We start from the raw sequence: 13,032 nt of genomic DNA, 5'->3' as shown, positions 1-13,032 counted from the left end.
TTACTTACGTAGAAACCTCTTCAACTAAAAATATCATTTACATTTCAAACATGTTGATATTATTTCAACAACAACAAAGTATCAATTATTAACAGTTAAAACTGTGTTTCTGAATGTTGAAAACATAAGCTTTGCATTTACCCCCAAAAAAATGTTTCTGGAAGAATCAAAACCAGCAGCATAAACCCTCGCAGTTTGAGTTTCGTTTCTTTCTACAAGAAACCGACAGGCAAACCTTGAGATTGTGCTCTGTGTTACTTTACAGTCTCCACCTTTATCACCTGGAATTGTATCCATCACCACAAAGTCAATTGGAATTTCTGATGACCTTCCAATCTGTTAGATCAAGGAAACAAGATTATTTGTCAACTTCAAAATTAAAAACAAAAAATGTGAATTGAATGTGTTTTATGCTCTTAAAAATCTTTAAATTAACCTAGAACAAACTGTTGATAAAAAACACCATTGTTTCATGCTTAGTAGTTAGTAACAAGACATATAACTGTACAAGACCAATTACGAAAAAGGCAAATGCCACTATACAAAGTGAAGTTTATATAAGTATAGCAGAGTAAGGTTCTTACAATGTATTCTCAAAACAGCTGATACAGGTACTAACACTAAAAAGTACAGAACATTTCAACCTCATTAGGTCATCTTCAGGTTAACAAAAATGACCTAAGGTTGAAATGTTGTTCTGTACTTTCTTGATGATGACAAACCCAACTTGAAATAAAAATGCATCTTATAACAGCTGGTATGGTTATTGATACTTATTGTTAAGGAGAGAACAACGTTTCAACCTACCTAGGTCATTTCCAGGTTGCTCTCTCCTTAACAATAAAAGTGTTAATACCCATACAAGCTGCTGGGTTACATTTTTGTTCCATATTTTATTTCAATTAAAGATTTAATACCCATACCTGCCATCTTGAGAATACATTTTTACTTCAAGTGGGTTTCTTGTCATCACAAAGGTTCTTGCAATGACATGATTACCACTGACTAATAGATTTTTTTACTTAATTTGATCTTCTTTAAACTTTTAATGTTTCGTCTGACTGCTCACCTGGAACATATCAGTTTCATCATCTAGCATGTACTCCACAATCACAGCTTGATTCCGAGATAACGTATACGATATGGAGTGTTGCATACTATCTAATATTGCCTGTAAAACAAAGAGATAATAAATACATCTTTGTATCTTAGGATACGAAGCTGCTATAAGAGCATTCTGAAAAACCATTTAAATGATATCCATTAAAAATATTTACACATACAAAACCCAGTTAATATTTTTACCTAAGATAAAAACTATAAAAGCTGCATCTTAGGAAGATATTTTTAAAGTGCTATTATGACAAACACATCATACAACTGAGAAATTTACATACAACATACTTAGAAATTATTACAACTACTACTTTTTCATCTCACAATATTCCTCCACAAATATTTCAATTCAACATATATATGTGAATCTAGAAATAAAAACTGGGCTTTAGAAGCTATCTCAGCATTAAAACATTTTAACATACAAGCATCTACAAATAACAATCTTTTCATCCAATAAACTGAACAATATAAAGAAATGTTGCATCAAGAGATTCTTCCAAAACAGACTTATCAATGTAATGTGGCCAAACTTCACATGATATTAGTAGAACTACATACAAATATATTGGCAACAGGAAAAGTTCCCAACTGATGAATCAGTGCATTCTGATCAATATAGGGTTATCTTTAATCATATATTAAATTAGCTATATCAATTATTCAGTTGGTCTTTAGTTTTGACCTATGAATGTAAACTGCTTTGGTCAAAAGTTATTGACAATATGTCACTAATTTCAAGAAAAACTTTGCTCTGTCTTGAGTTTTTTTCTTAGTAAAAAAATGTCTTACATTACTTTATAAAATAAAGTTCTCTCTTTATAAATCATTTCAAAAACAATACATAAAAATGAAACAATTTCATTAGTTGCATTTTTTCAGAAAGCACTAAAATAATTTCACAACTAATAACTGATATTTTAAAACAATAAAATGATCATAAAACAAGATCACATTCATGATGAAGTACTAAATCCAACAACATGTTTTTTATGGCACCATGAGACTTATACAAATCAACATAATGCTATTTAAGGTTTGTACACATTTATATTAAGTTAAATTGTCTTAGCAGGGAGCCCATATATTTAATGAAGATATCACAACAAGCTGATGAATGATCTTAAATTTAACATTACATTTAAAGATGTATCTAATCTATACATATTATTTCACATAGTACAATATGTACAACCACAAATGAATATTGTCACTACATTTATAAGACAAACAGAAAGTAAGTTATATATCTGTTCAATAATGCATGTATGTAGACCTAATAATGCATAACACTAGGCTAACATTCAACTCTGCAGGTTTTAGACTTCCAACATATAGCCTAAATCACAATAGTACGGTAGTTCATAAAAACGAAACTCCTGGCTAATTTGAGATTAACTTATACTGTAAGGTGTAAAACCAGTATGGAACAAGACTGCAGTGCCATTTAGTAATATCTATAGATAAGACAATATCATTTTGTTTCCTATCCATGGTAATTGTCCTCTACCTAACTTCATTAAATATACAAAACTAAAACGCTTGTACTGTTGTTCTCTGCGTAATCTCACTGACACAGCTATCTAACAAGAAATAAAGAAAAACTAGTACTTACAAATCTTAGGTCTAAACCCAATCATACAGTGGTCCTACAAGTTTGAGTTCCTGTGCCAACATTCTTAAATGAACTGTGATGCCTTACTCTAGTAATTTATACAGTTAGAAAATTATCAAGTCTGTTTACCTTTGAAGACTGAGGTTGTTTAACCACATAATGTTTAGACTTTTTAACTCCATTAGGTACTGGCCGTTTACACAGGACAAATTTACTTCTCCGTCTACCTTTCTCACCCTGTGGTAAAGAACCATTATACCTGAAAAAAAAATTAATAAACCAATTTCATTATATATATGCATTAATGTTACCTACATTAATACCTTCAGTGAAGACTTTAGAAATTTTAAAATAAAAAAATACCAAACTTTTATCTGATACATGAAGTTCTTATTCAATGTGCATTCTACAGCATTCCTTGTTTTCATAGCATATTAGTATAACAGTGTGACTTAAACAGTGAATATAGATTTTAAAATGTGTTTATTTTATGTACCTTTACCTTCCAAAAATTTTTTGCCCGTTATACACTATAGAAAAACTTTGAAATAGAGAGATAAATAATAAAAAAATTCAAACAGTTCATTAAGAAAACACAACATTTATCTCACTGTGTTAATTAATATTTATGCCATATACAATACTTAAAATGTTAGCTTTCAATTTAAAAGTTGTATTCAGCACTAGAAATTGTCAAAAAAGTATCATATGTGGTGCATCCTCCTAGGGTGTTTATAAGCTCTGCTAAAGAAATGAAAATCAAAACTAATTAGAACTTAGATCTGTGATTACACAGGTTTAGTTCCTGTCTACAATCAATTTTGAAAGTCATTATGTGCTCATAATAATGTAAATGATTATTTACAATCAATTACAACATTAAAGTTATTCTGTACCTTCTGCATTGCAGTTTACAAAATGTATAAACCATGCCATCTTCATCAATATAACATTTGTTAAATGATACTAGCATATGACTCACATAAAATTGCTATTTAAACCCACATTTGGAGTAGAACTATAACACCTGTGGATGCATTTTTTTGGATATTTGTACAACCCTAATATTGAACTTACAAACTACAGCTACTCAAAAAACACTCATCACCAACTCTTTTGCTTCTCCAATAAAAAAGTGAGATTTAAACACTCATGCAATCACCTGCAGCCACATAGTGCAATTGTGTGGCAACAGAAGGAGAATCACAGGCCTTTAAACCTACAGTCATGCTAGCTAACTACTAGGCCATGTCCAGCACACCTGTGTGATTAATATAAGAAATAAAGAATAATGGTACAGGTAATATAACAATAATTTACTTTCTTATTATGGCCTCAAACTACACTCTGATTGAAATGGATTTGTATAATGACAGATTTTTTACACTTGTATAAATTTATACGTTTTCACTTGATTCTTAAACTGTGTCAAGTCTCATCTTACATGCAATAACACAGCATGCAACTAAGGCTTTCAAGCTACATCACACAATACAGGTTTACTATTTATATCAATGTACATTGTAACTGTAATTAATTGATATAAAAATATTCTTCAACCTGGTTCCTTCTTTTAATGATTCATGACAAAGTGAGAACAAATACTAAAACACATCCTACAGTAAATAACTATCTTTCACATGATTCATACCTTATTTTTTATTATTGATTAATGTGAAAAAACTTCACATGGCCAGTGAAGACTGGCCTTAAGTTTTGAATACTATTAATAACATGATGTAATAAAACCATATATAGCATTTTACATTGCTGTATAATTGCCTTATGAGAAAATCACCCAAACTTTCAGATACATTTATTTCATGGTTTAATACTAAATTTTTTATGGTACTAAACTATAGAATTTTTAACAAAATACACAGGTACATTTCATGTAACTTATGTTGAGTTTATTTTTGTTGTTTGTTATAGCTAAAGAAAGCCAAGTAAACACAATTTCTCTTTTGTTCATAAATACTTGTTAAATTAGATGTCTTAAATAAATATATATAAATATACACATTTAAAAATCAGACTATTAATACACATAGCCAACTTAGTTATTTTCATTATAAATAAAAAGAGAAAAGCAATTACAGAACTATAATAATTACACATATTTATCATATATTACTCATTCATAAACATATCAGACTTTCATCATGTCTAAGATACATAATATTCATAAGACATGCATTAAATTGATGCAGTATTTTCTACGACAGACTAAGGACTCATTATATACCAATATTACAAAATTTAACTATACATATAAATTATTGAAATTATTAGTTAGGCACACCCAATTAAATGCTGGCAAATTTATTTTAAAATGAAAATAACTTATATTAAAATGGTAATTAAATAGACATCAGAAAAGTTTGTTACATCAATAAACACAAGATTACAGAAGCTTTGTGATTATTTCTACAATCATTAATGTATCTACAACACATCTGACATCACCAATACAAAATATTAATACCTCTAGAAAACCAATAAACATTTTGATAGCATAACTTACCCAAGGATAACCAGTTCTCCATATTTACAGGCCTGACCATTGGTTGAAGGATCAACCTCACTGTGACTATGATGTGGGGTAGAAGGACCAGAGCTTCCACTAGATTTATCCACAGAAGAAGATCCAATGTGAGGCTTGGATTGGCTTGGACTTGTCTCAGACCTGTTGATGATTGTAACTATTTCAATCTGTTGTTCACTCATAATGATCTATGTAAAACAAATTATCTTGAAAATGTCTTACTGAATTAGTCATGACCCAAAAGACATTTGTAATGCCCTTCTCTTGAATTTATTATCACATCATCTTCATACATGCCACTTAAATCTATGCTTTCTTGCAGGTATTATGAATTAGACTGATAAATCCTGGTCTATTTGAAAACATTTTACAAGATTATACAAACAACCTCATGCAGACTTACAATTATTTAATAAAAACTACTACATGTAAAATAAACAATAAAGGTATTTCTAATAGTGTACAGAGTGTGAAACAGTTACAAACATTCTGTGTACCACACTATTTTATGAACTAAAACAAAGAAACCCACAAGAACAAAAAATAAAACCTACAGTAAATAAAAAAGTGGCTAAAAGGTTTTATATCAGTCTATAAAACAAACCAAAGCTAAATTCTTACAAAGCGAAGTAAATGTAATTTTGAATGAAGGCAAACTTAGCTGATTATGCAGAAACATCTCAACACATACAAAATGATAAGCATTGGGTTTTTAATGAACTACACATTTTACACTTAAATAAGTTGACAAAGCCCATATCAATTGTATTTAGTGTAGCGTTCACTTTTAAGGGGTAGGTTAAGTGTAGTTTGTGAAATAATTTGCAAATAAAATAAAGAACTAAGTCAAAGCCAGTCATCACATGATGACAATGATGCTGTAATATAACATACCATGTAAATACACTGAAAAGTTGGACAAAAAAAATTGATAAAAAATTCTAAATTGAAAATCCAGTATGCAATTTGGACTACTCAGACAAAAGCCATTATAATATGAAATTTGTAACATATGATTGAAAAGTTTGTGAGAAGAGTTCCAGACAAACAAATACAAGCATGTTACTTACATAGACATATTTATTTTTCCTGCATTAAAAAAATTTGATTAAAGGAAAAAAGCACAAGTAAAATGATTCTGAATGGAAAAGCCAATATGCAATCCAGACTCTTTGGGCAAAGGTCTTTCTAATGATATAATGATTTTTAGAAGGTTTGATTAGGAAGTTTGAGCAAAACATTCCAGGCAGACAAATGCTAAAGTATTATTCAAAAATGTGTTAAAACTGGTCTATTACTCCAATGACATTTACTTCCAAAATGTAATAGTTTCTCTGAATTATACACACTACCACATATAGAATTAACTATTTAACTTTTCTGAAACACAGATGATAATGTTTACTCAATATGTTAACTGGGTACAATTTTCTAGTACTTAGCTGCTAGGAAGACCTAACCAGTAGTTATTTTAATTAATAATTTGCTTGATGTTATAATAGATCAAAACAATGTAATGTATGTACTGTTTTCATCTCTTTAATCATTTCCTAAACACAGATCACTACCAGGGTGGTTTGCAATGGTTGATTTTGATAATTTAACAGTATGATGGATAGAATGAAGACAACCAAATAGATAATAATGAGAGTTTCAACCAGCCAAAACGAAAGTCAGGTTTTGAATAGCAAACAAATACTATTTACAAGGTTAGATTAGACTTCACATTCATATTACTGTAACTAATACTTTATGATAAGGAACAAGAGAAAAATGAAGAAAATACATTTCACATGTGGTCTTCTTATTTTGTAATTAAATTAGCAATGTCCACATGGCTTAGAAAAACAACTGGTCACTTCTACAGGGTTCATTTTATTGCTCAATATACAAACAAACACAAAACCAGTTTATATTCTAACTAAATACTTACAAATACTGAAGTAAAAACAACAAGTTATTGATTCATAGGGTATAAAAGAATGTTAACATCTGTTAACAGAACTTGTAATGTAAACCTCTTTTTTCTCAGAATATCTGTACAATTTAATGTACAAAAAAAATTTCTTATGAAAACTCAAAATATTACTGAATCACTTCAAAAAAATAAATATTTACTTCTATAAATGAGACAAGTTTACTGATGAAACAGAGAGCATAAATAAAAACCAATGTTGTCATACCTGGCACAGTACATTTTAATGGCAATATAAAATATGAACCACTAATTCAAAGTTAAAACCAAAATAGACTTGAAGTTTATACATTTGTAAAAATTTTAAACAAAGCTGTCTTACGACTCAAGTTCATACACCAGTGAAACTTTTCCCAACATTGTGAATGTCAAAATATATTTTTTAATATATGTCAGTAAACAAGTAATATTAGATATGTGTGGCAATGTATACACATCTTTAATAAAGTGGATACACATATACTGATACAATAGAAATTAATCATCCTGCATAAGAGAAAAGTAGATACTGACACCATAAGAAAACAAATTATGACTTGAACTTATCCAAATGTTCTGTCAATTAAAACAATTCTTATATGTCAGAAGAAGGATAAAACAAGCATTCTACACTAAACAAAAAAACGTATTATATGGCAGACTAAAAGTGTTTTAAGAAATTTTAACACAAAAAAAACTTGTCACTATTCTAATTGCAGCTGGCCAATCAATCCAATGACCTAGAATGATTGATTATATCAATAACTGTCATAGGAAATAACTGATTAATATAAATTATGATTCCTTCAATTAATAACACAAAAAATAATATCCTACTCAAACTTTATGTCACATGGTTAAAGTTTTAATTGTTTCAACTATCCAGTGAGTGAAACATTACCATTTTTATTTCTCATTATTATTTTTGATTAGTTCAAGGTAGTCGAGCTTAATCATTGTGTCACGAGTCACACAAGTAGTCACAACGAGCCACACAAGTCATCACAAATAGCCACACAAGTCGTCACAACGAGCCACACAAGTAGTCACAACGTGTCACGCATCACACAAATAGTAACGCGTGTCACGCATCACACAAATAGTAACGTGTCACGCATCACACAAATAGTAACGTGTCACGCATCACACAAATAGTCAATTTTTCAAATTAAATATTTCTATTACCATTTTCAGATACTACAATAATTCAAAACTCCTGTGAAAATAATACTGCACAACAAAGTTTTTGCTTCTTCAACACTGTTGGGTGTTCCTTATAGATTTTTGGCTGCTGATCACGAAAATCACATCCAAATTTGCCCATCACATACCATTTCATCGAAACCTTCAAGTTTGCTACAATGGAAAAACGATATCAGGGCAACTGGAATCCATCAATGCTTGCTGACTACTGTTGGACACTGCAACGTGATGCACCGGACATTGAATACAAACAAAATCAGGAGCAAAACACTTTTAATTATGTTGAACTTAATAGTGTATTAGAAACATAAATGTAATTAAATACGCTATTGCCAGTAAACAGTTTAATGTCTATTTCTCAGAGTTCTTACGCGATGAAGCAAAACCAAAACTATATTTGTGCATTCCCACCAGGTACCTGTCACAGTCAGCAAACACTTTTCAGGAAACAAAACGTTTCAAAAGAACTGTTGTGCAGTGTAATCAATTAGAGTGGAACTGAATAATAAGTTTGACTATTAATTGATTAATAAACCTATTCTAGTGCTGACACACTTTCCACTTAAATGTATCATTGTAACATAGTTACAATCATTTATACATTCATGAATGTGTAAAAAGGATTGAATGAAACATATGTACATAAATATTTACCTTGCATCACAAACAGTAAGAAATAATAAAACAGTTAAGTTCTTTTATTCTAGTGAAAAATAATTAGAGATGTGCAGAAGCATAATATTTTCCTTATACACTCCTTTGTATTCAGTTACAAATAATGCATCACAGCAGCTATTCAAAATAAACTTAATGTTTTTTAAACTAATTCACAGAGAAAAACAGAGTTTTGTAACTAAAGATTATTTTTAAAAAATGCACCGATTACACAGTTACTGATAATAGAACCATTTTGGACAGATTAATAGAACCATTTTCTCAGGCTACACATAGCTACTTTTTATCTAAAGAAAAATTAGTTTTTCTAAGTAGTCCTGCAAAATAGACCATAAAAATTTGAACTACCGATTTCTTTTTATTACAAAATAAAGAGCATATTACATTATGACTCTTGAAAGATAGGATCTTTCACATAGGCACTGTGCATTATTTTCTGAAAAATTGTGCATGTGTAGAGCTTTGCTAAACTGCAATACTCAGATTACAAACATAATTGCTGTATGTGCATCTATTAATCATTTCTATCCCAGTGTTTTCTCTAAATATTTTAATAAACATTCTCAAATATTTCTAATCTATTTAATGTTTTTTTTAATAGACTTGAAAACTATTTCAAGCTTCCATGATGTAAAAACATATTTACTGAGTATCACAGTATCTTGAAACAGAAGTACATTTGGGTCAGCCTCACATGCTTTAAAACAAAGGTCAGTCTTTTCTCAAAAGCAACATAGTTATATAAAAGTATAACAGTTAACATTTACCTTATTTTTAAATTTATTTCAGGTAAATACTCAGCCTTCCACAGAAAGGACAGCTACTACCTCACACTACTGCTAAAAATAGGTTTTTTCATATGCTACAAACCTTGAAAGAAACCCCCACCCCTACATGTATTAACACATACTACATCAGGTTTTTCATGTCATCATCATTAGATTATATCCCTCCACCAATAGAAGGGTGACACATCTTCCATGTGCAATAAAGATTCTTGAGTTGGGAGAAAAGGTTTCTGTATTCTATCTTGAATATATTTTCAGGTAAAAAAAAAATGTTAAATTTACAAACACTACTCACTTCTAAAACAAAAAATAACTAACAACCACACTGTGAATGGACCAACGTACAGAATGAAATTAAAACATAAGCTCATTTCTGAAATTATAGCATCAGAAAATGCAAACTCATGGAGAGTATTACTTACTGACAATGTGGGGTCTCACATCACATTATTCAGATGGAGACTGCATCTCTCATATGCAGAAATACTCTGTGTCCAAAAGAGGTAGTGTAGCAAATGAAACTGTCAAAAAACTTTCTATGTGGTTCTAAAGTTTCGTACACGTAACAAAATGTAAGAATGCTCAACCAGCCTTTATATCTTACACAGTCAGTGGCAACATGTTAAGCCACACAGCAGTAAAGAAATATTTACTAAAATGAACATGGAAGAATCATCTTAGATCTACCTCCAACCCAACTCCCAATTAAAAGTGCATTCACTTGGTTTCATACCAGTGGCATTACACCAAGCCAAATGTGAACTCTCCACATTAACCTCTCCAGCAATTAGGGATTGGGGAAGCAAGGTTTCTCCTTTCACTCCAATAGAATAAAATGTGAAAAAAGAGTTTACTGTTGGGAAAATGCCAAAGAGGTTCCCGGGCCAAACAGAAATAATAACACCTGCATAAGAACACATACTGATAGATATATTCTAGTTATGTGTGAGAGTAGGATCACATCTGCCACTGTCCATTCTTTTTTTACCTTCTAAGGTATGGCCTAGAAAGTAATCTTCTAGAAAATGCTACCTCCACAGTCCACAGTGGAAAATGAGCAGGAAGAGGCAGGCTGAACACAGTATGTTATCTCCTACTCAATGCAGATGTATGTGGTGTGTGCAAACCCAATACAGTAGATCCAATTTTCAAAAACAAAGATCTTAACTAGATGCCCTTTTTTGATTGATATGTGCTACCACTGTAGAGCTGTCAGAATGAATCATCACCAAACAATGTCTAATGAGAGGAAGGAAATGACGTAAAGCCTGAAGGATCATGAGAAGCTTAAGCATGTTGTTATGCAAAACCAACAACTTGAAGTCTCCTGGTGATTAACCCATGCATCCCAGACCTAAAGGGATGCACTCATGAAAAAGAGGTAAATTTAGACAAAGAATAAAATGCAGGAAATCCACCAACATATGGGCTTAGTCCAACCACCAATACAGATTATCCATCAGGGTAGGAGGAAGGGTAATGACAGCTCACAAGGGACCATGAGAAAGATCCCATTGATCGTGAAGAGCACCTGAAGGGATGACATATGTGCATGACTAAGGGAGACCAGTGTTGTCATTGAAGAACACATTCCCAAAAGCAACAGAGCTTTACAAGAAAGCTATTAATTCCATGGAACGAAGTCATAGAGGAGAAGGTTGGGCCTAACTGAGATGAATATCTAAAACGATTCCTCAAGTAGGTGAGATATTGGTTAGGTTGGAGGAAGAACTTTCCTAACTTGATTAACCAGCCCAAATGAACAACTATTAGAAAGAATTAATGAGTATAACTTGCTGACTCCAGTTCAGAAGAACCTCAGTTCACAATCTCAAAGCATGAAGATGGTGAGCAAAAGCTCTGACCACCTGATAGAAAACCTATGGGCAGAAGTATATGGTAGAGTGCAAAAATGATAAACCACCCCATAGTTGATGAATTAAAGATATGGACAAGACCATGGCAGTATAAAAGTGTGGGCTTAAGAATTTGCGACATCCATCTCAGTAACCCAAAGGTCCAGAAAAAATGCTTACTGTAAGGAGAGAAATAACTCCATAATAAAATGAGGTAGTTGAACAAAGTGATTGAGCTGGTACAAATTAATGACAGACCTCAAATTTCTGGTTTTCTTTGGTACAACAAAGAGTCTGGAATAAAAACCTGGTGAAGGATACTGAACAGTTTTGATAGCCTGCTGAAATAGTAGTTCCTGAACTACCTCCAATGGATGTTGGCTAATCATGGATTGGTTGGTTGGTTGGTTGATTTAGTGTTTTATGGCACAAAGCAGCTAGGCTATCTGTGCCAAAACATCTGGTAAAACGTTAAAAGTAAATTTAGTAAAATTCATAAAAGGAAATTAAGGTAAAACAAACTTAAAAAAAACAACATAAATAGCATAAAACCAACATTTACATCTAGTCTACAACGTTAAGAGAAAAACTACAGTATTTCAAGTTGTAAAGGACTTTCTGGAGCATAACTGTAATTATCATAACTCACCAGGAAGACTAACAGGTACAAAAAGAACCATCAATTACCTGAAGTTGGCCTTTGCAGTCCTGGTTCCGAGCTATTTGATGGGCTAATCATGGAATCCTGAGGCGAAGGGAAGAAAATACATATAGGAGACACAGGAGTTGGGAAAAAAAGTGGAATCACAAATCCTTCTGATAAAATTTGATGAATTCTATGATCCTTGACCAAAAGATGCCAGTGATGAATAAAATTGGTAAGCCAAGCTCCCACTGGATCAGAACCCACCAGGTAGTCTCCAACAGTGTTGATAACATGATATGCTTCAAAGAAAATGACAATAAGAGTTACCCAAGGAAGAATGGACAGATAAGGGTTGGAAAAGGAAGACACAGGAAGTGGTAACAGGTATCATTGCACTCCAACCGAGACAAATGAGCAATAAGGTTGGAAATGGTAGACTGTTGTTTTGCTAAGCAACTCATGATTCCAAAGACTCAAAGATCAGGTCAAAGACATACCACCACGGAAATAAGGCCATACACATATATTCCAAAGATAAGATTATGGTCAACAGATGAAAATGAAGGTTACTTCATGACTTACAAGTTCTAAACAATAAAACATACTATATACTAAAACCAGAGCTGAAGATTAC

At 31.6% G+C, this 13,032-nt stretch overlaps 1 protein-coding gene across 4 annotated transcripts in view; it reads right to left on the bottom strand.

The window, feature by feature from the left end:
* The window catches only part of Pli (E3 ubiquitin-protein ligase pellino), a 43,691-nt gene that overhangs the window by 16,542 nt on the left and 14,117 nt on the right, over nucleotides 1-13,032 (bottom strand). For all 4 annotated transcript variants that reach the window (XM_076460163.1, XM_076460146.1, XM_076460154.1 and 1 more), the window contains 4 exons: nucleotides 5,256-5,417; nucleotides 2,861-2,990; nucleotides 1,070-1,171; nucleotides 142-336 (listed from right to left, as the gene is read on the bottom strand). In XM_076460163.1, coding sequence (XP_076316278.1) covers nucleotides 142-336; nucleotides 1,070-1,171; nucleotides 2,861-2,990; nucleotides 5,256-5,417 — 589 coding nt within the window. The remainder of the gene's footprint in view (nucleotides 1-141; nucleotides 337-1,069; nucleotides 1,172-2,860; nucleotides 2,991-5,255; nucleotides 5,418-13,032) is intronic.

This window comes from Tachypleus tridentatus, chromosome 1, assembly GCF_004210375.1.
Source record: "Tachypleus tridentatus isolate NWPU-2018 chromosome 1, ASM421037v1, whole genome shotgun sequence".
Classification (NCBI taxonomy): Eukaryota; Metazoa; Arthropoda; class Merostomata; order Xiphosura; family Limulidae; genus Tachypleus; species Tachypleus tridentatus.
This window is presented reverse-complemented; position numbering and strand designations above follow the sequence as displayed.